The sequence below is a fragment of the Aspergillus thermomutatus genome, assembly GCF_002237265.1.
Source record: "Aspergillus thermomutatus strain HMR AF 39 chromosome Unknown NODE_141, whole genome shotgun sequence".
NCBI lineage: Eukaryota > Fungi > Ascomycota > Eurotiomycetes > Eurotiales > Aspergillaceae > Aspergillus > Aspergillus thermomutatus.
Window position 1 is genome coordinate 56,855 of NW_020798190.1, and position 20,451 is coordinate 77,305.

Here is a 20,451-nt window from a genome sequence, read left to right on the forward strand (position 1 = left end):
GCATCTTAGAAGCCCACTGTAGTGCCGACGACAGCCAGCGTTACCTGGAGGGCTAGTTAGTCGCGGATTAGAGATAGATATACTGCTTAGTAGACTTACAACAATGGCAATAATCACCAACCCTAAAGGAGTCATCCATCGATTGAGATTTCTCCACCATCGAGCATTCTCGTAACGTCTTCGCCCAAGCTCATGAAGTCGCATCTTGAGGGCCATCTCAAGTTCGGGTCCGTTCTCGTCCACCACTGCATTTGGCTTTTCCGGCAATGGGAGGAATGCGGCGATAAACCAGGCTAAAGCGCGGCGTTGTGAGCATTTCGCTTGAAGGAGGGTCAGGACGACCAGTGAACTTACCAAGAGGAAAGACGAACCCCAGGCAAAAGGACCATACTTGCATGTTCCTTCGTCCCAGTAAGGGCTCTGTCCGAGAATCCATAGAAGGCGCGGCCCATGACTTGCCTTTTTGCCCAACAGCCCGCCTATCGGGATACAAGTGCGGTGACCAACTGTGCCGTAGGCGGTTGTTAGCGGTATCCGATTTCTCGTTGGTCTCTAGGCCTTTGACCCAATGGCTTCGAGGATCGCGGGGATCATGCGGGGCCATCCAACGCACGCTCCCAATCGTTTCATTAGTATGAGCTCTCGATCGACCTGAAGCTGTTGGAATGTACTGTAGAGCCTGCGAGTTGGACGTAGCAGGGCGGGCAGAGGGCGGGCGGCTACCATCAATTACCGACAGCGCAGGGTTCACGTTCTGTCCATCCAAGCCATAGTACATCTTGGCCCAAGTCGGGAGCATGTTGTAGACAAAGCTTGAGCTAGTCCCCGGTCGCTTATTACTGTTACTGCGCAAGCTACTTTTCCTCGACTCCGAAGAAAGACTGCTTGGAACAGCTGAGTTGGTGGGACGAGCTGGTAGATTTGACAGATGGTCCAGATGCTCATCTCTTTCTGAGTCGCTTACCAACCATAACGAGGACGATCCCGGTCTCTGGCGGACGAGTGCAGCCGAGGGCCTGGACGGCTCTGCAGCTGAAATTTCGCTGGGCTCATCGGCCGCAGAAGCAAAGCTGGAGTCTAGCTCGGCCGACCACCTAGATGTGACAGTTGACAAATGGGACTTGAAGCGGTCAGATGATTGGTCAGGGGTGAGTTCTTGGGGATTGCGATCGGACGAGCCGGCAGATAGTGAAGTATCCACCCATGAGCCTGATGATGAGGGAGCCAGGATTGTAGGATATTGGATGAATACGCCACTGTCCACAATAGCCTGGATGTCTGAGGGTGGCCCGCTGCGAGAAGATGATGTAAGGGAGCGAGAATGGCTGCGGCCGCGAGCCCGGGTGGAGTTGGAGTTTGATCGCACTGATGGATGGTATGGAGGAGTGGATCGGAAAGATTGTGAACGAGAGCTCTGCTCCTCAGAAGATCCGTGAATCCACGGAGCGGCACCGATATGTCTGATCACAGTCCCCATAGAGTTCAACGAGGTCAGCGAGTTAGAACGCGTGGCGGAATCCGGGTTGGAGGCAGGACCAATCCGGACAAAGTTCAAGCTGGAGCTGTCGAGGGCGACAAAGCTGGGACTTGACGGTGGTCCAATGGTCACAACATTAGGGCTTGAGCCGCTCGAGGAAGTATGCTGAACACCTGACGGTTGGCGAGACGGTCCTGGAGTTTCTGATACGACCGGTTTAATGCTGGGGGCTGCCGTAGGAATCACCATCATGTCCTCGTCGGCATACCCCGCGTCTGAACCCTCAACGGACCTATTATAGGCCGATTTCTCTCCTGGAAGAATTGGCTCAGGCAGAGAAGAGTTGCTGGATTTGGGGTCGTCTTCCCACACCTGCGAAGGGGTGTTTCCGGGATCAATTGTGGACGATATATCCCACGGATCACCGATGGACTGCTCGAGCAAACTACTATCGGCGGCTCGGCTGGCATTTGATGACAATGTAGCGGTTGACTGATCAGGCGCCTCGCTGGCGTGAAACTCCGGGTAGTGAACATATTCTTGTCCTTTGCCGGGTCGTGGTAAGAGGATGTGCTCCGGTTTGGTCGGAAACGGCGTGGCCGAGTAAACATCGTGCGCTTCCTGCTCGTGGTCTTTGTCACTGACGATCCGCAAGGAGGGTGACGGAGACGTCTCGTTCGTTTGGGATGCACTGCGCTCATGGAGAGCTCTCCATCGAGGAGAAGAATTTGTCGAGTGTCCAGTTGAACGCATGTTGTTTTGGGTGATTTATTTCATATTATCAGCAAACACCGGCAGAATATTAACTAATTAGTCAAAAGTAACGATAGCGAAATGAGTGTGGAGAACAGAAGGTAATTAAGTTGATCACGCGTTTGACCGAGGGAAAGTCAAGAAAATCGAGATCGAAAAGAATAGAAAATATGGTAGTATTCGATACTGATCGGATTTGCCTGGTTGCTTTGTCGGTCCGATGGCTAGAGAGGTATGTAGTATGCTCGACTGCTATTATTGCTGCTTTTGTTGTTGTTGTTGTTTGTTGTGGTCTATAGCGCTGTGATGCAATAAGGAATGCTTCGATACAACCAAAACCAGATGCAGAATATAAGTCCAGTTCAATGGCAAGACAACGAAAGGAGCGTAGTTGTGACGATGAAAAAGAATCTCGTCAACAGTTGGAATAAGGAGTCAAGCCAGACTGGTGGAGCGAAAGCTAAGTTGAAGAATTGAAGATGCAAAGAGCGTTTGAACTGGAGAGAGAGACCTAGAAGCACCGAAACGAGTGTCTCTAAAAGAGCGACAGAAAGCACAACGACTGGAAAACGACGAACCAAAACCTGAAACACGGAAAACCCATCAGAATAAGTAAAGCATGCAAGGCACGAGCAGCACTAAGTGGGCATTATATGGAATCTGGTTGCTCCGCTGGCGGTGAAAAGCCCGGCGTTAGCGGGCTCTTTAGCCGCAGCCCGTAAGCCATTTTGGACCTGTGGAGGCCTGGAGGGGGGCTGTGGCAGTCAAGCTGGCAGAATACGGACGCAAAGTGACCTCTCGTTTGTTGCCTTTTCTGTCAGGGGTATGCAGCTGCACGCTTTAGAGCAGTGCTTTGAAACCATCCAATTGGTTGGTGGGAATGAAAAGAAAGCGAAGCAGGGATGATCTTTGTAAAACAGCTTGCCTTTGTTGATCAAGATAGCTATGTTTGTCCTCTGTGGAAAGTACGCGGAACTAGTACTCCATGGTACTAGTCGTAATGTCCTCTAGGGGTGACAATGAATGCCTGGCCTGGATCCCGAGGTCTGTACAAATCTCCTCATGGATGGAGGAGACCGAAGAGGTTCGCGGCTAGTTCATCTCAGGGTAACCAGGTTGTACCAAGAGAGCGGTTCCGGATCATCGGAATCTAATAATAATCCTCATCGTCATAATCTCAGGTAAAATGATCAGGAACAGCCGTGAATCATTGTTTCACTTGCTGGAAATTAGACGATTCGAGAGTAATTTCGCTCGGTGATGATCACTGAATTCGGTGGTTGAGGTTGGACACGGACCATGAGTACGACGATAGGGGTCGGATAAGGGGAGCAGTCGAGAACATTACTTCATTAGACCAGTATCGCCAAATTTTCGCAATCTTCGAGCATTTGCAGGTTGTCTAGTACTCCGTACCAGATAGTGATCGGCTTCCAGAGTCCTCTATGGAAGTACTCTGTATTGGCTGCAAATATATGCAAGGTATGGAGTACCATCTGCTCTAAGAAAGCATGATCAAGTAAGGTACTATGCAGACGCAGGACATCCACCTGTAAGTCTGTGACTTCATGTACTCGAGAGACACTCGTCACGTCTCAGCCACCACGAAGGCAATATGTCTTGATCGTGGTTGTAAAATTGCCGCGGCTGTGACCGATCTCATGGGGGAGTTCACGGAGTCGAGATCTTGACTTTCCAGTTCTCGAACCTCGAGGACTCGAGATGAGATTAGACCGAAAGCCACGAAATGAACGATGATCGGTGGATCTAGTTGATAGCTTCAGACTTCAGTACTCCGTAAATACTAATAGTTGAACTAAAACACTTCGATTTCCCCCTCGTCCCCGACGATTCGAGGTTCTAGAAATTCAGAACGTCTGATTGGCAGCGGGGATCAGCAATTCAATCATTCTCGCAATGGTAAAGTCCAATAAGGGCGCTGTTTCAGAAGGCAAAATGACAGTCTCGAAGCGACTAATTTAGTCCCATGCAGTAAGGCTGCCAACTCACCGGTGGATCTTGTCTACCGATTTAGTTTCCACGAGTTACCATTCTTTGAGAGTTGAGACTCTTTCGAGTCTCGAGGAGTCGAGTGACTCAAGTCAACTGCGGCTATCCAAATTCCGAAGACTTATTTTGAGGTCAGAGGCTGGATAAAAGGACCAAGTATATGATCCGAATTTCACGAGCAGCAGTCCTTTCCCAATGTCATAGAGTCGTGTACAGAAGTACAGAGTGTTGAGGTCTAGAGGGTGGACAGTGGGGGAAGAGATCCAGCATTCCCGATTGGGTTATATTGTGGGTGTCAAACAATAGTGGATGCCTTTCAAATCAGGCACAAAACTTCCTGCCTTTCTTGCTTGCTTTTTCTTTGTTGGATAGTCGCTCTCATGCTTCGCATCAAACTTGGTGTCAAGCTGCCCTGATGCATTAAATTTCAGCAACTACATTCTCAGGGTAATCATCATTATAATCATCATCGTCTTTCTATTTTCGCTGAAAGATCGAGCCTGTTTAATCTCTGATTGCCAGACTGTTTCCCTGCTGCTTGTTTACTTGCACGTGCATCTCTCCAACGCTTTCGCAGATAAGGCAAATTCCGGTACACTCCTACCACTGCTTTAGGCTTTATGGCTCCTGTCGGATTTCTGGCGCGTCTTCGAACGCTTTATACCAAAAATCATGGTAATCTCTCCTCTACAGCATGTGCATGTCGATTTCTAACTATCCCGCATTAGACGAGCCTGTCATTTCGCTCCGCACGGCCGCTTTCTTCTCGGTATGCATCTCTGGCCCTAGCGCTTTCATTCCTCATGCATCTTTCAAGTAAATGAGCAGTGATGTTTCATTCCAGTATGAGGGGAGATTACCAGAGTACACAACAAATACTGGAAGCTCTTCATTCAAGACATTCTATCGTGCTCATATTAAAACATGGATCTCATGGTCCATACAGAACGAGCGACTAACTCCCACTACAGGTGCTCCTAACTTTACTCTACGTGGCACCATTCTACATATCCCCAACTACGCGCCCATCTCAGACGCTTAGTCGAGATGCTCCCTCTGTGATTCGAGCAAGGATCAGGGCGGTGACCTGGTCTTGTTCCGTGGGCACCCTTGCGGTTCTATGGCTAATCGTAGCTAAAAACAATGCTTCAATTCCAGAGGCTGTGAGGCTTCTGGGATGGTGGCCTATCAACCTCTGGGACATCTGCCGTGCCTTGCTTCTGACAGCTATCCTATTTACTGGACCTCTCTTTGAGCGTGGCATTGCCGAAGGAGAATGGAAAGACTGGCTCAAAGGAAACAAAATCTCGGAGACTCTCCATGGTTGGATTGGATGGCGGAATTACGTCGCTGTGAGTAGCGCTCGATACGGGAACTCGTCGCAACTATGGCTTACAAAATATGCAGGGTCCCATTACGGAGGAGATCATGTTTCGGTCCGCCATTGTGCCTCTCCATCTCCTAGCGAGGGACACCCCGGGCCACATCGTTTTTGTGGCTCCTCTTTATTTTGGGATCGCACATGTGCACCATTTTTATGAGTTCCGCTTGACGCATCCAGATACTTCAATCTTTGCAGCATTGTTCCGATCGGTGTTCCAGTTTGGCTATACTACCATCTTTGGTTGGTATGCCACCTTCCTGTATCTTCGAACTGGTTCTTTGCTAGCGGTCATTCTCGCCCACAGCTTCTGCAACTGGTGCGGACTTCCTCGACTGTGGGGAAGGGTCGAGGCCGGTGTCCCCCTCGGGCCACCCTTGGTTAAAGGCAAAGAAGACTCCGATGTGAAGAGCGCATACGTCGCTTATGGTAAACTGGGCCTGGGCTGGACAGTTGGATACTATGTACTTCTTGTTTCAGGGGCAATTGGCTTCTATTACGCCCTGTGGCCGCTAACTGACTCGCTAAATGCGCTTGCTGCGTTCAAAGGCCGGTCCAAGTGATCGCATGGTTTCTTGGGCGCTTCTCGACCAAGAACATTCATCGGGGTATCACCCACGAGCTGTTTTATTTCTCCAGTTTTGTCATTTCCTCCTATATATGATGTTAATGCTTTATTTCTACTGCACCATATTACGATAACACGAGCAAGTGGATACCTGGTTGAGTGATGTTGAGATGATTTGTGTATGAAGCGTGTTTACGATGGCATGGCGGTTTGATAATGATAATGATGAGTACCAAATATGTTTCTGTTTATATGTTGGTAGGAGAACTGAAGAGGAATATTCGATGTCCTGCCGCATTGAGGAGATTGAGGTACCTTGACAGTTCCATGCAGAAAACTCCGTTATCTCCGAGTCCGCCTCGGACACACATAATTAGGTCATTTTATCTACCGATCTATCTGCAAAAGTTCTCAAAGTACCCATGCCAATTAACCATTATCTAGTGCATAGTCCAAACCCTCGAACTTCATGAGGCCACGATTGAAGAATTGCCGCTCACTCATAAGTGGGTGCGGCAAGACCACCACACCAGCTCGGTTCTTCTCTTCCAGCATTTCCCGCTCGAAACCCCTGCGCGCTCCTCTAAATATACCACCACCGTTTCCTGTGACTGAGAAATGTCCAGAACCCAGCTGTTCGTGTCCTGCTACGCCAGCTATGCCCGAAGGGCTTCCGATCGACTTTGATCAGCCATTGAACGGAACAATGGCAGCATACACCCAGCAGGTCGTCATCTGCACTGGTCAGAGAGATTGGGCCAGTCGCATTGAGGATGATGGCAAGGACCAAAACTGGGGAGAGCTAGTGAGAGGCTTGAAGAAGCTGATGGGCCGTGGTGGGCGCTATGCAGATGTAAGTCTACGCTTGAGACTGTTCTACACGCGCTGACAAAATGCGATTCCGTAGCCGTTCAATAACGTCTTGGTTTCGAACTCGTCCTTTCCTCCTTCGTCCTCCACTTCTACCGCCTCGGCCTTTCTCTTTCCCCGATTCAAATATATTGCCTCAATCTCCACGAATGTCTCCGAGGAGCAAAATGCGCAGACAGGTCTCGCAACGTTTGTCCAAGCTTTCCTTCTCCCGGAACAGCTAAACCCAATGCAAGATTCCCTCCCCGAATCTCAGCGGGCGGAATTAACCCGCAAGCCGGAACTTGCGTCCAATTTTCCAGACGCGATCGACATCCAGTACTCTCCTGTTGTATTGATATGCGGTCATGGTGGTCGTGACATGCGCTGCGGAGTCATGGCACCTGTCCTTGAAAAGGAGTTCAGCCACGTCTTGCGTGCGCGGGGTTTCTCGTCCGCCGGAGGGGACGGTAATCCAATTGACAGCCCTGAGCATGCCCATACTGGACTGATCAGTCATGTCGGTGGTCACAAGTACGCTGGAAATGTGATTGTGTACATTCCTCCCGGGATGAAGGCAGGTGGCTCCCCTCATCCGCTGGCGGGTAAGGGTATCTGGTATGGACGTGTTGAACCCAAGCATGTCCAGGGTATTGTAGATGAGACTATAATGAGCGGAAGAGTGGTACTCGATCATTTCCGGGGCGGGATTGATCGCAATGGAAATATCCTGAGGGTATAGAGTTGTCCAGGATATAGATTCTTCTGTCAGACCAGATAACGAGTATAGATATATGCTAGATAGATCATGAAATGCCCATTTGGTGTACATCTCCCAATGGAAAAAAAAAAAAAAATAAAAAAAAAAAAACTCTGAATCGAGGATATAGTCCTCCTCTCATGGCAACTCATCAACAAATACAAGCTGATTGCCTCATCTGTCATTAATCAGATGTATTTCATTCCCAAACCAGCTAGCTTGACACTAATCCAATTTGGGTGCGAAGCTGCCGGAGCCGAAAATCATCGTCGGAGTAAACTTTCAGTGATGCAACAAACATTGACTCTGGGTCATGCTTCAATATCAGCTCCATTGCCTGATACAATTTGCCTCAATGGCTGAATAATTGTTTTGCACCATACGATGGTCAAACAGCGAACATGCAATCCATATCCCGACTGCGATTGAGCCCGACCGGCTTCATACAAGGCCGATGGAGATGCGCCGCCCACCGCCCGGCCTTGAGCAATTTCATCCGACTTGCGACGACGTCAGCGACTTCAATATCCAGGAAACTCGATCTGCCGGCGATTGATAGAAAATGGCAGGAGAAGTGGCAAGCGGAGGGAACGCGGTCGTCGCCCAACGGCAGCGCGAACAAAGAAAACCGGGGAGACAGACCAAAGTCGTACATCCTCTCCATGTTTCCCTACCCCTCGGGGACATTACATATGGGCCATTTACGGGTCTACACGATCTCGGATGTATTGGCGCGGTTTTATCGTATGCGAGGGCATGAAGTTCTCCATCCGATGGGCTGGGATGCGTTTGGATTACCGGCGGAGAATGCGGCGATCGAACGCGGCATTGACCCGGCCGAATGGACGAAGCAGAATATCGCGAAGATGAAGGAACAGTTACGCAGCATATCGACGTCTTTTGACTGGGATCGGGTATGTACCAAATACGTCTGAATTGGACTAGTTGACACTTGTTGACCAGCTCCGGCGCGGGGCTCTAGGAACTGGCGACGTGCTCGCCCGAGTTCTACGAACATACCCAACGGATATTCCTGATGTTGTATCAGAAAGGTCTTGCCTATCAGGCAGAGGCGCTCGTCAATTACGATCCGGTTGATAAGACGGTGCTTGCGAACGAGCAGGTGTGTCTGTTACACTTTGAGATGGATACTCTTCAAGGCTAACTTCTCTTCAGGTTGATGCCAATGGTTTCTCATGGCGCTCCGGCGCAAAGGTTGAGAAGTTGAAGCTAAAACAATGGTTCTTCCGAATCACGGATTTCAAGGAAATGCTACTGAAAGATCTGGACTCGTTGGCTGGGGTTTGGCCTGAGCGCGTATTGACTATGCAGCGCAACTGGCTGGGCAAGTCATACGGTGCGAAAATCAAATTCCCAGTCGCTGTTGGTGGGAGCGGTGATACAAGTCTCCATGTCAATGTTTTCACCACGCGCCCAGATACCTTGTACGGAGTTGAATATATCGCACTCTCTTTGGACCATTCCATTGTCCTTGAGGCTGCAAAAAAGGATGCGGCCTTGCGGAAATTCCTCGATGAAGCAGCTTCACTTCCACCTGACTCCAAGGTTGGTTACAAACTGTCGAGTGTGACTGCTTCAAACCCGTTGCACATCATTGACAAGGAAAGCCCTCATATTGCGCGGAAATTGCCCATCTTCGTGGCCCCTTACGTTCTCAGTGACTATGGTGAGGGAGCCGTTATGGGAGTTCCAGGTCATGACTCTCGAGACTTGGCGTTCTTCATTGAGAACACAAATCCCGAATCAATTCCCGTCGTCATCGAACCGGAACACTCGCCTGACCCAAAAAACGACAGCACAGGCAGTGTTGCCCCTCCAAATGACCTGAAAGCATTTACCCAAGAAGGTATTCTTACCTCGAGATGCTGGAAATACCAGGGTCTCCACTCCCGTGAAGCCAAGAAGCAGATCGTCACCGACCTTAAAGGTGTTGGCCATGGTGATTTCGTTGAGCAGTGGAGGCTCAGGGACTGGCTTATCAGTAGGCAGCGCTACTGGGGAGCTCCTATCCCCGTGATTCACTGTGACAGTTGTGGCCCTGTGCCTGTGCCGGAGGACCAGCTTCCCGTCCGACTACCCAAGATTGAGGGTGACTGGCTCAAAGGGAAGAAGGGCAATCCCCTCGAGTCGTCGCAGGATTGGGTCAACACGAAGTGCCCAAGTTGCAGCGGGCCTGCAAAGCGCGACACAGACACCATGGATACCTTCGTCGACTCGTCCTGGTACTACCTCCGCTTTCTGGACGCTCACAACAAGGAGCGGCCATTTTCACCTTCAACAGTGCGACCGGTCGATGTCTACATTGGCGGTGTCGAGCACGCTATTCTGCACTTGCTATATGCTCGATTCATCTACAAGGTCCTTTCCCAGTCGGAGTTGTTCCCAGAGATCGCTCGGACGGGCAACCTCTCGGGGCCTTCAGAACCGTTCAAGACACTCCTGACCCAGGGTATGGTCCATGGAAAGACGTATACTGAGCCGTCCACTGGCCGGTTCCTACTCCCGTCGGAAGTTGATCTTTCCAATCCGAACAAGCCACTCATCAAGGGCACCCAGGTCACCCCAAATATCTCTTTTGAAAAAATGTCGAAGAGCAAACACAACGGTGTGGATCCCACGTCTTGTGCACTGAAGTATGGCGCTGATGCCACCCGTGCACATGTTCTTTTCTCCGCACCTGTAAGCGAGGTGCTGGAGTGGGATGACATGAAGATTGTGGGCATTGAGCGTTGGTTCGGTCGGCTCTGGAAACTTGTGCTGGATGCGAAGCAAAGCCTGGCTTCGGCATCATTTGCAGTCTCACAGACTGATCTACAGAAATCTTCCGGCCTAACCTCCACGCTTCCTGCCCTATTGCAGGGTATCGGTGACAGTGATGCTGATGGCGTTCTCCACACCCATCAGACCGTCGTATCGGTGACCAACTGCATTGAAAACAACCCCTACGGTTTGAACACCGTCATCTCCGACCTGACTAAGTTGACCAACGCGTTGTCATCGTCAACTCCGCCAACCCCCCAGGTTCTGTATCTTTGTGTCTCCTCACTTGTCCGGCTTCTGGCTCCTGTGGCCCCGGCCTTGGCCTCTGAATGTTGGGAGGTTCTCAATAGTTCACTCATCGACGAGAATACGAGCGCTGAAACTCGAGTACCGAACATCTTCGACTGCGCGTGGCCTTCTCCCCTTTTGACCTCCGAGCAGGCTGATGTTCTGTCCGCGCGCGGAGGCCAAATCGTAGCTGTTCAGGTCAACGGCAAGCTACGCTTCACGGTGACTATTCCTCGGAGATTGTCCGCCACAACATCTGCGGAATCCAGTGACAAATCTGGTGCAGTCACTGATGAACAAGACTGGATTATCAGTCGGATTTTGGAAACGGACGAGGGGCGCGTTTGGCTGCGAGAGAAGAACGACTGGGAAAAACGAAGACGAGTAGTGGTTGTCAAAGGAGGCAAATTGGTGAACATTGTCTTCTAAACTGGGCAAACTGCTGAAACGTATAGACATTGTATATTAGAAGTATAGTAGATCCATCTCTCGAAGACCGCACCGTGGAATCTCTCTTGCAAGAGATTTTGAACGTTCTTGATTTCTTGCAGCTTCGGCTTTTCTCGTCCAGCGACAATGACCGGGATTGACACTTTCCAAGCAATTGCCCATGCGCTTACGTAGGTCTCATCCGGATTGCGCGGTTGAGTGAGGAGCAGTGGGGAGCTGGCGGAGGCTTTCCCCTCATCGCGGAGCTGACCCTGGTGATGCTGGCATTGCAACCCAACATTGGGCGGGTCTAAACTATCCTCGATCTCAACGATGATGTGTATTGCTTGATTGATGGGGTCCGAAGATTCGGATGAAATTTGGTAAAAGCTCGGGTATGAGTATTATAGATACATGCATCAATTGTCGCGTTGACTTTTCGGTCGGATACCTGGAGCTCGGTTAGTGGGCCGGGCGTGACTGGGAGCCAAGATTCCGGAAAACTGGATTGAATCTTTGATACACCAATTTCGAAGATACTTTGAGGAATGATTCCGATAGCCATGATAGATATTTGTCCATTTGTTCGAGCGGCAATTGCTCGAACCGAACTCGGGTGGTTTGTCTTAATGTGGGCTCAGTATGTGCGGGGTATGAGGGGGCTTCCTCCTCACGAGGGGTCGATGATGTTATGAGGTTATGAGGGGGGGTTTCACAGCTATCTCGATCGGGAATAGCGTGCCATACCAGATCCCCTCAGTGTTTTACTGGGTTACTGGGTATTCAGGGCATCTACTGTACTTGTAGTAACAGGAAATACGAAGTCGAGATGTACTAACACCTTGGATTCACCGTAAAGGCCGAGAATAAGCCGTGATTGACATGTACTATTATTATCACTATGGTGTGGACTGTGTATGATCACCTTCCTAGACTGTTTGCTGCGTGAGGCTGAACCCAGTATCAGTATCCTCTTATCTGCCAACCCCTCACTAAGAGGTCAAGGTACTCGTTTTCCTCCCCTACTATGCAAGAACATACCTATAGGGTAAGAATCGCCGGGGTTATTGTCTGTATTCTATTAAAGAAATTCGTAGTTGCGACCGACGATGTGTACCTTATCATTGTATGTTTAGCTGAACCCCGCATTGCCATAGTCTTTCGAGTCTCCCATAGTTGTAGCAGCATAGGTTGGTCGCACAACGATCATGCCACTTGGGGATGCTGCTTGATAGTATTACATGCGTCTTCAAGAATAAGCAATATTAATCATTAGACACTGCTCTTCCTTTTCAACCAGGATCATAATCCTATTACCCAGTCGAGGAGTGCCAAAGGTCAAAGCTCTCTCCAACTCCAACCACTCGGTGCTCTCTTCCTTGTTGTCCCGCGTGCGGAGAGACCCATCCATCATCCCATCCCATCCCATCCCATCCACTGTCCATGGAATCCGTTGATCCGTTCGTATTCTTGACTACTGGACTAGTCTGGACTAATAGTATTCTGAACAAGGCTGATCTGCCATTACCCACTCTCTGGTGGAGTTCTGCCCATCCCCAATGGATATTGCCGCATACACACTCCAATTCACCTAGATACCTTGATGGTTACTATGTGGTAATGTGGTACTACGACGCATAAGAGTAGCACTGGTGTCTTGAGAATTGGAGAGGGGCAGTTTGCATGGGTCTGTTCACCAGGAAATTCGTCTGGTAAAGGACCCAGAGAGATCTATATATTGGGGCCATTTCCCTGTAGGTCTGAATGCTCTTCTTTTTTCTTGTATCAATCTCATCATCAATATCATCATTTGCTCATATCTTCTGCTTGATCCGAATCCGGTAAGTTTCTTCATATGTCTCTCTCTCTCTCTCATTCTGGAGCAGCCATACTCTTCGCCTTCTCCCTGGATGCATGATTCCCCACATTCCATGTCATCCAGTCTTTCCCCCGCCTTGCATCATGGATTATTGCTCCGAATTGAGACCATCGACTATCTGGCTCGGGCCTAGAAGTCAATCATGATTTAAATAGAGTGCTGACGCCCTCATTCTCAGGTTCATCACTCAATCATCCTTGCTCTTTCCCATCTAACTCAATCAACTTCAATTCAAAATGGTATTTATCCGTTCTTTGTCCCGTCAGCTGCGGCGGCCTGCCACTTCTCTTCTTTCTACCAAAGGAGCCTTTTCTCCTCCCAGTAGTAGTCCCTTCCGGGCTGCTCCTGTGGCAGGGTCCATCTCTGGTGCACGAACGCTGACAGCCTCTGCCAATCTACAGGGCAAGGTTCTTATGGTCCTCTATGACGTAAGTACCCGCGACAACTTCTTTTTGCTATGACAATTGACAAAGCCCGGAAACTGATCGACGATGAAAACAGGGCGGTGAGCACGCCAAACAGCAGCCTGGCCTTCTGGGTACCACCGAGAATGAGCTTGGTTTGAGAAAGTGGATCGAGGAGCAGGGCCACACTCTGGTCACCACCTCCGACAAGGAGGGTGAGAACTCCACCTTTGACAAGGAGCTGGTCGATGCTGAAGTCATCATTACCACCCCGTTCGTTTCCCCTCTGGAATTTACTTACATTGGCGCGCAATTACTGACTTTTGTTGTAGTTTCCATCCCGGTTATCTCACCGCGGAGCGCTTAGCCAAGGCCAAGAACCTGAAGATCGCCGTCACTGCCGGTGTTGGTTCCGACCATGTTGACCTCAATGCCGCCAACAAGACCAACGGTGGTATCACTGTCGCCGAGGTCACTGGCTGCAATGTTGTCTCTGTCGCCGAGCACGTTGTCATGACCATTCTGACTCTGGTTCGCAACTTCGTCCCTGCTCACGAGCAGATCCGCAACGGTGAATGGGATGTTGCTGCCGTTGCTAAGAACGAGTTCGACCTCGAGAACAAGGTCGTTGGAACCGTCGCTGTTGGACGTATCGGTGAACGTGTGCTGCGCCGTCTCAAGCCCTTCGACTGCAAGGAGCTGCTCTACTACGACTACCAGCCCCTCAGCCCCGAGGTTGAGAAGGAGATTGGCTGCCGCCGTGTTGAGAGCCTCGAGGAGATGGTCGCCCAGTGCGATGTTGTCACCATCAACTGCCCTCTGCACGAGAGCACCCGCGGTCTCTTCAACAAGGAATTGATCTCCAAGATGAAGAAGGGTAAGTTTTGCTATCACGTTCGACTCGCGAATGACATGTTCCGCTAACTGCATCTTCCAAGGCTCTTGGCTCGTCAACACTGCTCGTGGTGCTATCGTTGTGAAGGAGGACGTTGCCGAGGCTGTCAAGTCAGGTCACCTGCGCGGCTACGGTGGTGATGTCTGGTACCCTCAGCCCGCCCCCAAGGACCACCCCCTTCGGTACGTCCAGGGCCCTTGGGGCGGTGGTAACGCCATGGTTCCTCACATGTCCGGTTCCTCGATCGACGCCCAGATCCGTTACGCTCAGGGCACCAAGGCCATCCTCGAGAGCTACTTCTCCGGTCGCCACGACTACAGACTTGAGGATCTCATCGTCAAGGACGGTGACTACGTCACCAAGGCCTACGGTCAGAGGAAGAAGTAAACATCCCAATCACTTTATGAAGCGAATGACTGAATGTACTTATTCTGGCGCATTTCTTCGGTACAGCTCACCTTTATGGGTGGCTTACCCATCTTATGATACCTAACTGGCATATCTTTTCTTCAATTCGCTGGTTCCTCCATATCGCGAGTTTCAACTCCGCTTTGTCTCGTAAAATAACCTGTATGCTCTGAAGTGCAATATGAATAGCGGATCGGAGTCGTATGATCGAGCTAACAAGTCACGTATGCGGTTAATTGCTTGACACGCGACAAAGATGCCCAGTCACATTTGGTGGCAGTGCAGTTGAGTCCTGACTTCTGGTTGGGATAGTTTGACTTGAGACTAGCTGGTGGAGACTGTCGATCAGCTAAAGCTTAACCATTTTAGAGTTGTCTGACCTGTAGGTGCAATCCTGGGACCATGACGATACCATCAATGGCTCAATACCAGCGTGATCTGTGACCCTTCAGGTAGTTTAGGACCGATTCAATGGTGTGTGCTTCAACAACTGGACCCTTCTCGTCCACATTGATCTGAAAGCTCAAGCTCAACGCCACAGCGGACTACATGGCACTCAATATTAACTTCGGTTGAACCACTATTATATGATATGTAACTGTATATATGAGTATCAGGCTCAGTTGAGCATACTTTATGTTGTGATGCATCAAGCTCCGAGGCTCCGTTTACCTCGATACGAGGTCGACCGGTCGACCACTGCTTTGGACAATCGAAACAAGATTGTCAATGTTGGTCAGTAGGATGAACTATGCCCTTGAATGCCACAATATTCGAACCAGGTTATGGAATCCTAAGCGTAAAAGATACCTCTGGTATTGCGGAGTTAGCATTCTTCACATACCTGGCGTCATTTGGTATGTAGCCAAGCCAGCATTGTTTCATGGACAGTAGATACCCCCAAATGAGATCTGTCTATCCGACGTACACATGCTCAGAATACCACGGCAATATCGTTTCAAGAGTCTAACGACCTCTGATTCAAGTTTCAGATTCGAAAAGTCTTCGATGAAATCCATCAGATACATGCGAAATATTCCCGAAGAATACATTGCATTCTTCATGCCGCTCGTCTAATATGCATATGCCCAAACGCCAGCCGTAATTGCAAGACAACAAACAAATAAGTCAACCCCAAAATCATCGACGAACCCTTGAATGGCCCTGGTCATCCCCTTCATCATCGCTATCGTCCATGAACCCCTGCTCAAGGTCCCGGCTGAGTCGGCTTCCTGCGTCGGCCGTTGTATTGCGCCGTCTTTCAAGCGCTTCCCTCCGAGAGGGATCCATGTCCATCCCGACCATGATCTCCCCCTCCTCGTCAAATATGCTGATGTTGTCGTGTTGTTCGTCGGCCTGTCGCCGCCACGACGATGGCAAGAAGAAGCGCATGACAGCATCGGCTATACGATCTCGCAAGGACAATGTATGCGCAGAAATGGCTTGCAATGGAAGATACTGTGAGTAGCGTTGATGATAGCGACGGAAGAATGGGACAATGAGGAATGAGAGGAGGAGATAAAGCGCCAGGGAGATGACGGCGGGGATAAGGAGGGTCTGAGAAGGAAGAGATCATTAGAATCAGCACCATCAGAATATGACACCGCAGCGAACTCACCTTGGCCAAATTTGACAGGGAGCCCATCTTGACTGTGGCTCAAATTGGTGGCCTGAGTTGCGTATACTGTTGTAGGCAGAAGCCTAGGTATAGGCTCACGAGTAATAATGGTGACGGTCTCGATTCAACATGAAGCCATCATGCTTGCATCACTCAACAAAGCGACTAAAACTTCTGTAGATTCCCGTTCAGGCTTCCAGTAGCCCACACCTGCTGACGATTATCTTACAGCCTGCTCGTCGTCGCAAATGCTCCGGACTAATGCGGACAAGACCACGTGACTTTATCTCCTGAACAGAGGGAACTGTCACGTGAGTCAGCGGCCCCTACTGCGTTCTAGAGCCGCCTCTTACCCCCCTAAATGAGTGATGCCCGCGCTTTAGCCCTGACAAGCAAACGAAATTCTAGCATCATCCTAGTGCCCGCACAAGCAGGACAAGCGATCACGCCCTTCTTGGGAGACCGATACCCCTCGCTTGTGGTGTTGCGACTTTTCGCATCTAGTCCGGAAGAGGAGGGAGGATTTAAAGTGTTACTATTCGGCGCCCTCCCCCCTCCTGTTCTAGCGCAGCTCCGCAGCGGGTATTCACTGCTAGTCAGGAGTCCCAAGTACGGCTTATTGGATTTGAGTTGCATGTCATTGACGCCCTTGCGCAGGTTGACAGCAACGGGGTACGTCGTTTTCTGGGAACAACCTTGTTAGCGGCAACGCTTCTGTGTTAAATCTTCTGGTGGTGGACAACGCTCATGCTGCGCCCTGCATCTCCCCAGCGACGCCCGTCAAGATGCCAACCACCACATCCGCACCCGACAAATCGAGACAAACCTCGGCTGGCAAAGGATTCTTCGGGAGGAAGCTGCACAAGGAGAGGCCGGCAGAGGATCGGTATGAGGGATATGGAGGGTCGGAGAATCTCGCGCCCCCAGGAAGCGCTGCTGGATCTCGTTCGTCCCGGCACTCGAAACGATCGTCCGTCCAATCTGTGGATTACACCCACGACTTCGATCCAAGCGGACTCTCGATGACCGCAGGTGTCATAACATCCATTCCCTTTGAGAGCCTTCCCGCCGATACCAGGTCCCCGATTCCGGTAGATTATCTGTCCAGGGCGGAGACATCGCCGCGAAAGGAGCCGTCGCCAAATCATCTTGCCAAGGGGGGCGGGGATTATCATCAATATCCAGCATGGAACCCGTCGGGACTACGAGAAAGCAACGCCTTTTCCCATCCTACAGGGCCCCGTCCCCCGCCGCATGCGTCCAATATGGCTATGGTCGGGAGTACTGCTGGAGACAAAAGCGCGAGGTATCAGCAGTGGGCAAGACCAGGCAGTTCGGCGACCAATGCTGGGTTCAGTCATAATTCTTCCTCCACCATGGATTCATCATCGACGTCGCGGATGTCCCTTGATCAGACCAGCATCCATTCGTCTCTCTCTTCCAACACAAGGGGCTCGAGTTATATCTCGTCGGACGGCTCAGCACGGACGCTCACAACATCGCATTCGGCTGATCGTGGTACTCTCTTTCCAAGCAGCGGCAACTCCAATCGACTCTCCACTGCACAAGCAGCATGGCAAGCTGCTCAGCAGGCTACGCCTCCTGCTGCACCGCCCCTCAATCCTGAACAATATCTCACGCGACCCAGGGATGATCGCATAGTGGACCAACTGTTCCTTGACCTGATGCAAAAGCGAGGCTGGCAAAACCTTCCAGAGCAGGCCAAGCGGCAGATGCTGGCGTATCCCGCATCCAAGAAATGGACACTAGTACATCAGGACCGCTTGACGGAACTACAGGGTGAACAGAAACGGAGGCAGAATGCACGTCAAACTCACGGCCATGACGGCCCAGCCGGCATTCTCGAGCGGGCCGACGAAGAAGGAAGCCCGGAGTGGTATGTGAAGAAAGTCATGGACGACACCATCACGTCAAAGCAATTGGCCAGCTTGAGTGTCAGTCTGCGAACGCAACCGATCAGGTGAGTTTCTTATAATATACTCACAACATTCTATCTCGCACTAATAAGATGACAGTTGGGTCAAAGCCTTTGTCGAAGCACAAGGTCAGATCGCTTTGACCAATGTTCTCTCCAAGATCAACCGCAGGAAAGCTTCGGGCCCTGTACCCGCACCACCGACAGGCGACCGGGACTTGGATCGAGAGTACGATATCGTCAAGTGTCTTAAGGCCCTCATGAACAACAAATATGGTGCGGACGACGCAATCAATCATCAGCAGGTCATTGTCGCTCTTATCAGCTCGCTACTGTCTCCGCGGCTGAACACAAGGAAATTGGTCAGTGAGGTCCTGACCTTCCTATGTCACTGGGCGGAAGGGGAGGGCCACCAAAAGGTCTTGCAGGCTATGGATCATGTTAAGAATCAGCACGGTGAAACTGGCCGCTTTGACGCCTGGATGCGAATCGTGGAGGTGACGATCGACGGCCGGGGCAAAATGGGCAGTTTAGTCGGTGCTAGTGAGGAGTATCGCAGCGGTGGCATTGGCATGGAGAATCTACTCATGGAATATGCGGTCTCAACCATGATGCTCATCAACATGTTGGTGGATGCGCCGGAAAATGACCTGCAATTGCGATGCCACATCCGAGCCCAGTTCATCTCCTGTGGCATCAAGCGTCTCTTGACGAAGATGGAAGGTTTTCAATACGAGGTCATCGATAAGCAGATCGAGCGGTTCAGGGAAAATGAGGCCATTGACTACGAAGATCTCCTTCAGCGGGAGAGTAGCAGTATGAAGGATAGCATCGAGGGTGAGGTGAAGGACATGAGCGATCCCCTGCAAATCACAGATGCCATTCTGTCCAAACTCAATGGGTCTCGTGCCCATGATTACTTCCTTTCCGCTATGCAGCACATGCTTCTCATACGGGAGAACTCTGGGGAGGACGGTCTTCGAATGTTTCAGCTTGTCGATGCCATGCTCAGCTACGTTGCCATGGACCGGAGACTACCTGATCTGGATCTACGGCAAGGATTGACTTTTACCGTACAAAGTCTTCTGGACAGGCTCCATACCGATGCAGAGGCAAGGCGAGCATATGATGAGTCCCTTGAGGCGCGTCAGATCGCCGAGGCCGCAATCGCTGAACGGGACGAGATGAAGGCGCAGGTGGAGATGGGAGCGGATGGTTTGGTGAAGAAGCTGCAGAAGCAGATCGATGAACAAACGAGCATCATTGAGCTCCAGACTAGACAAAACGAGGCACTCAAGGCAGAGCTTGCCGACGTTCAGCGGCTGCGTGCTCAGGAGCTGCAGCGGAATGAACTGGAAACCAGAGAGCTCTATCTAATGCTCCGGGACGCTCAGGATATCGCTGCATCGAATGCCAAGAAGAATAATCTGGGCGAGACCGATCCATCGCACATGAGGGGTATCCTGGACCGGGAAAGACTGTTGGAGCGGTTGGAGAAACAACTTGAGCGGACCAAGACGCAGTTCAAGCTGGAGGGCAAAGTCTGGGGTCAACATGGACCTTCCGACCGACTGCGTGAGCTACGGGAGCAGATGGACGGCGAACCCGACCCCGAGGACTTCCAGGAGCAAGCCCGTCGAAACTTGGACACTAGCGCTCTGGGTTCTGTTCATCGCAAGAGAAGCCATGTTCCGGAGATGGAGGTTCCCAACGCTCAAGAGAGGCCATCGGACAAGGACGGGACACTTCTCGTCAACTTTGGACGACCGCGAATGGATCCGAAACAAGCGTCTGGTTTGCTGGGAGAGATTGCTTCTAAAGTTCCAAAGATCGACGCTGAAGATGTCGAAGCTGACGAGGGTGTTACTCAACCATCTCAACCCGACACCGAAGAAGCCCAGATCGGCCAAGATGAAGAAGTCAAGCTCGAGGGCGAGAGCGAAAGGCCCGAAGAGAAAACTGTATCCGTGCCTGCACCTCCTCCTCCTCCTCCTCCTCCAGGTGGTGCGGTAGGC

The 20,451-nt window shown here is 50.8% G+C and overlaps 7 protein-coding genes across 7 annotated transcripts; 5 read left to right on the forward strand and 2 right to left on the reverse strand.

Moving 5' to 3' along the window:
- Window positions 1–5: 5 nt before the first annotated feature.
- On the reverse strand, window positions 6–2,230 carry CDV56_106215 (putative serine-rich protein; the record flags this gene model as incomplete). Its single annotated transcript, XM_026759834.1, has 3 exons — window positions 6–44; window positions 100–293; window positions 355–2,230. 3 exons carry the CDS (start codon window positions 2,228–2,230, stop codon window positions 6–8), a joined length of 2,109 nt encoding a protein of 702 aa, XP_026613107.1.
- A 2,704-nt stretch (window positions 2,231–4,934) lies between these two features.
- Window positions 4,935–6,184, forward strand: CDV56_106536 (CAAX prenyl protease RCE1; the record flags this gene model as incomplete). The annotated part of the gene is made up of 3 exons (XM_026760155.1): window positions 4,935–5,009; window positions 5,212–5,592; window positions 5,648–6,184. The coding sequence occupies 3 exons, from the start codon at window positions 4,935–4,937 to the stop codon at window positions 6,182–6,184; spliced, it is 993 nt and encodes a 330-aa protein (XP_026613108.1).
- A 663-nt stretch (window positions 6,185–6,847) lies between these two features.
- Window positions 6,848–7,780, forward strand: CDV56_106657 (sucrase/ferredoxin-like domain-containing protein; the record flags this gene model as incomplete). Its single annotated transcript, XM_026760276.1, has 2 exons — window positions 6,848–7,042; window positions 7,097–7,780. 2 exons carry the CDS (start codon window positions 6,848–6,850, stop codon window positions 7,778–7,780), a joined length of 879 nt encoding a protein of 292 aa, XP_026613109.1.
- Window positions 7,781–8,199: 419 nt separating this feature from the next.
- On the forward strand, window positions 8,200–11,296 carry CDV56_106724 (leucine--tRNA ligase NAM2; the record flags this gene model as incomplete). Its single annotated transcript, XM_026760343.1, has 3 exons — window positions 8,200–8,712; window positions 8,781–8,921; window positions 8,975–11,296. 3 exons carry the CDS (start codon window positions 8,200–8,202, stop codon window positions 11,294–11,296), a joined length of 2,976 nt encoding a protein of 991 aa, XP_026613110.1.
- Window positions 11,297–13,411: 2,115 nt separating this feature from the next.
- On the forward strand, window positions 13,412–14,861 carry fdh (formate dehydrogenase (NAD+) FDH1; the record flags this gene model as incomplete). The annotated part of the gene is made up of 4 exons (XM_026760625.1): window positions 13,412–13,603; window positions 13,677–13,852; window positions 13,912–14,456; window positions 14,518–14,861. The coding sequence occupies 4 exons, from the start codon at window positions 13,412–13,414 to the stop codon at window positions 14,859–14,861; spliced, it is 1,257 nt and encodes a 418-aa protein (XP_026613111.1).
- Window positions 14,862–16,022: 1,161 nt separating this feature from the next.
- On the reverse strand, window positions 16,023–16,527 carry CDV56_107123 (uncharacterized protein; the record flags this gene model as incomplete). The annotated part of the gene is made up of 2 exons (XM_026760742.1): window positions 16,023–16,439; window positions 16,501–16,527. 2 exons carry the CDS (start codon window positions 16,525–16,527, stop codon window positions 16,023–16,025), a joined length of 444 nt encoding a protein of 147 aa, XP_026613112.1.
- A 758-nt stretch (window positions 16,528–17,285) lies between these two features.
- On the forward strand, window positions 17,286–20,445 carry CDV56_107186 (formin sepA; the record flags this gene model as incomplete). The annotated part of the gene is made up of 2 exons (XM_026760805.1): window positions 17,286–18,481; window positions 18,537–20,445. Coding segments are annotated over 2 exons (3,105 nt in total), but the record flags the coding sequence as incomplete, so codon positions are not given.
- Between the last annotated feature and the right edge of the window lie 6 nt (window positions 20,446–20,451).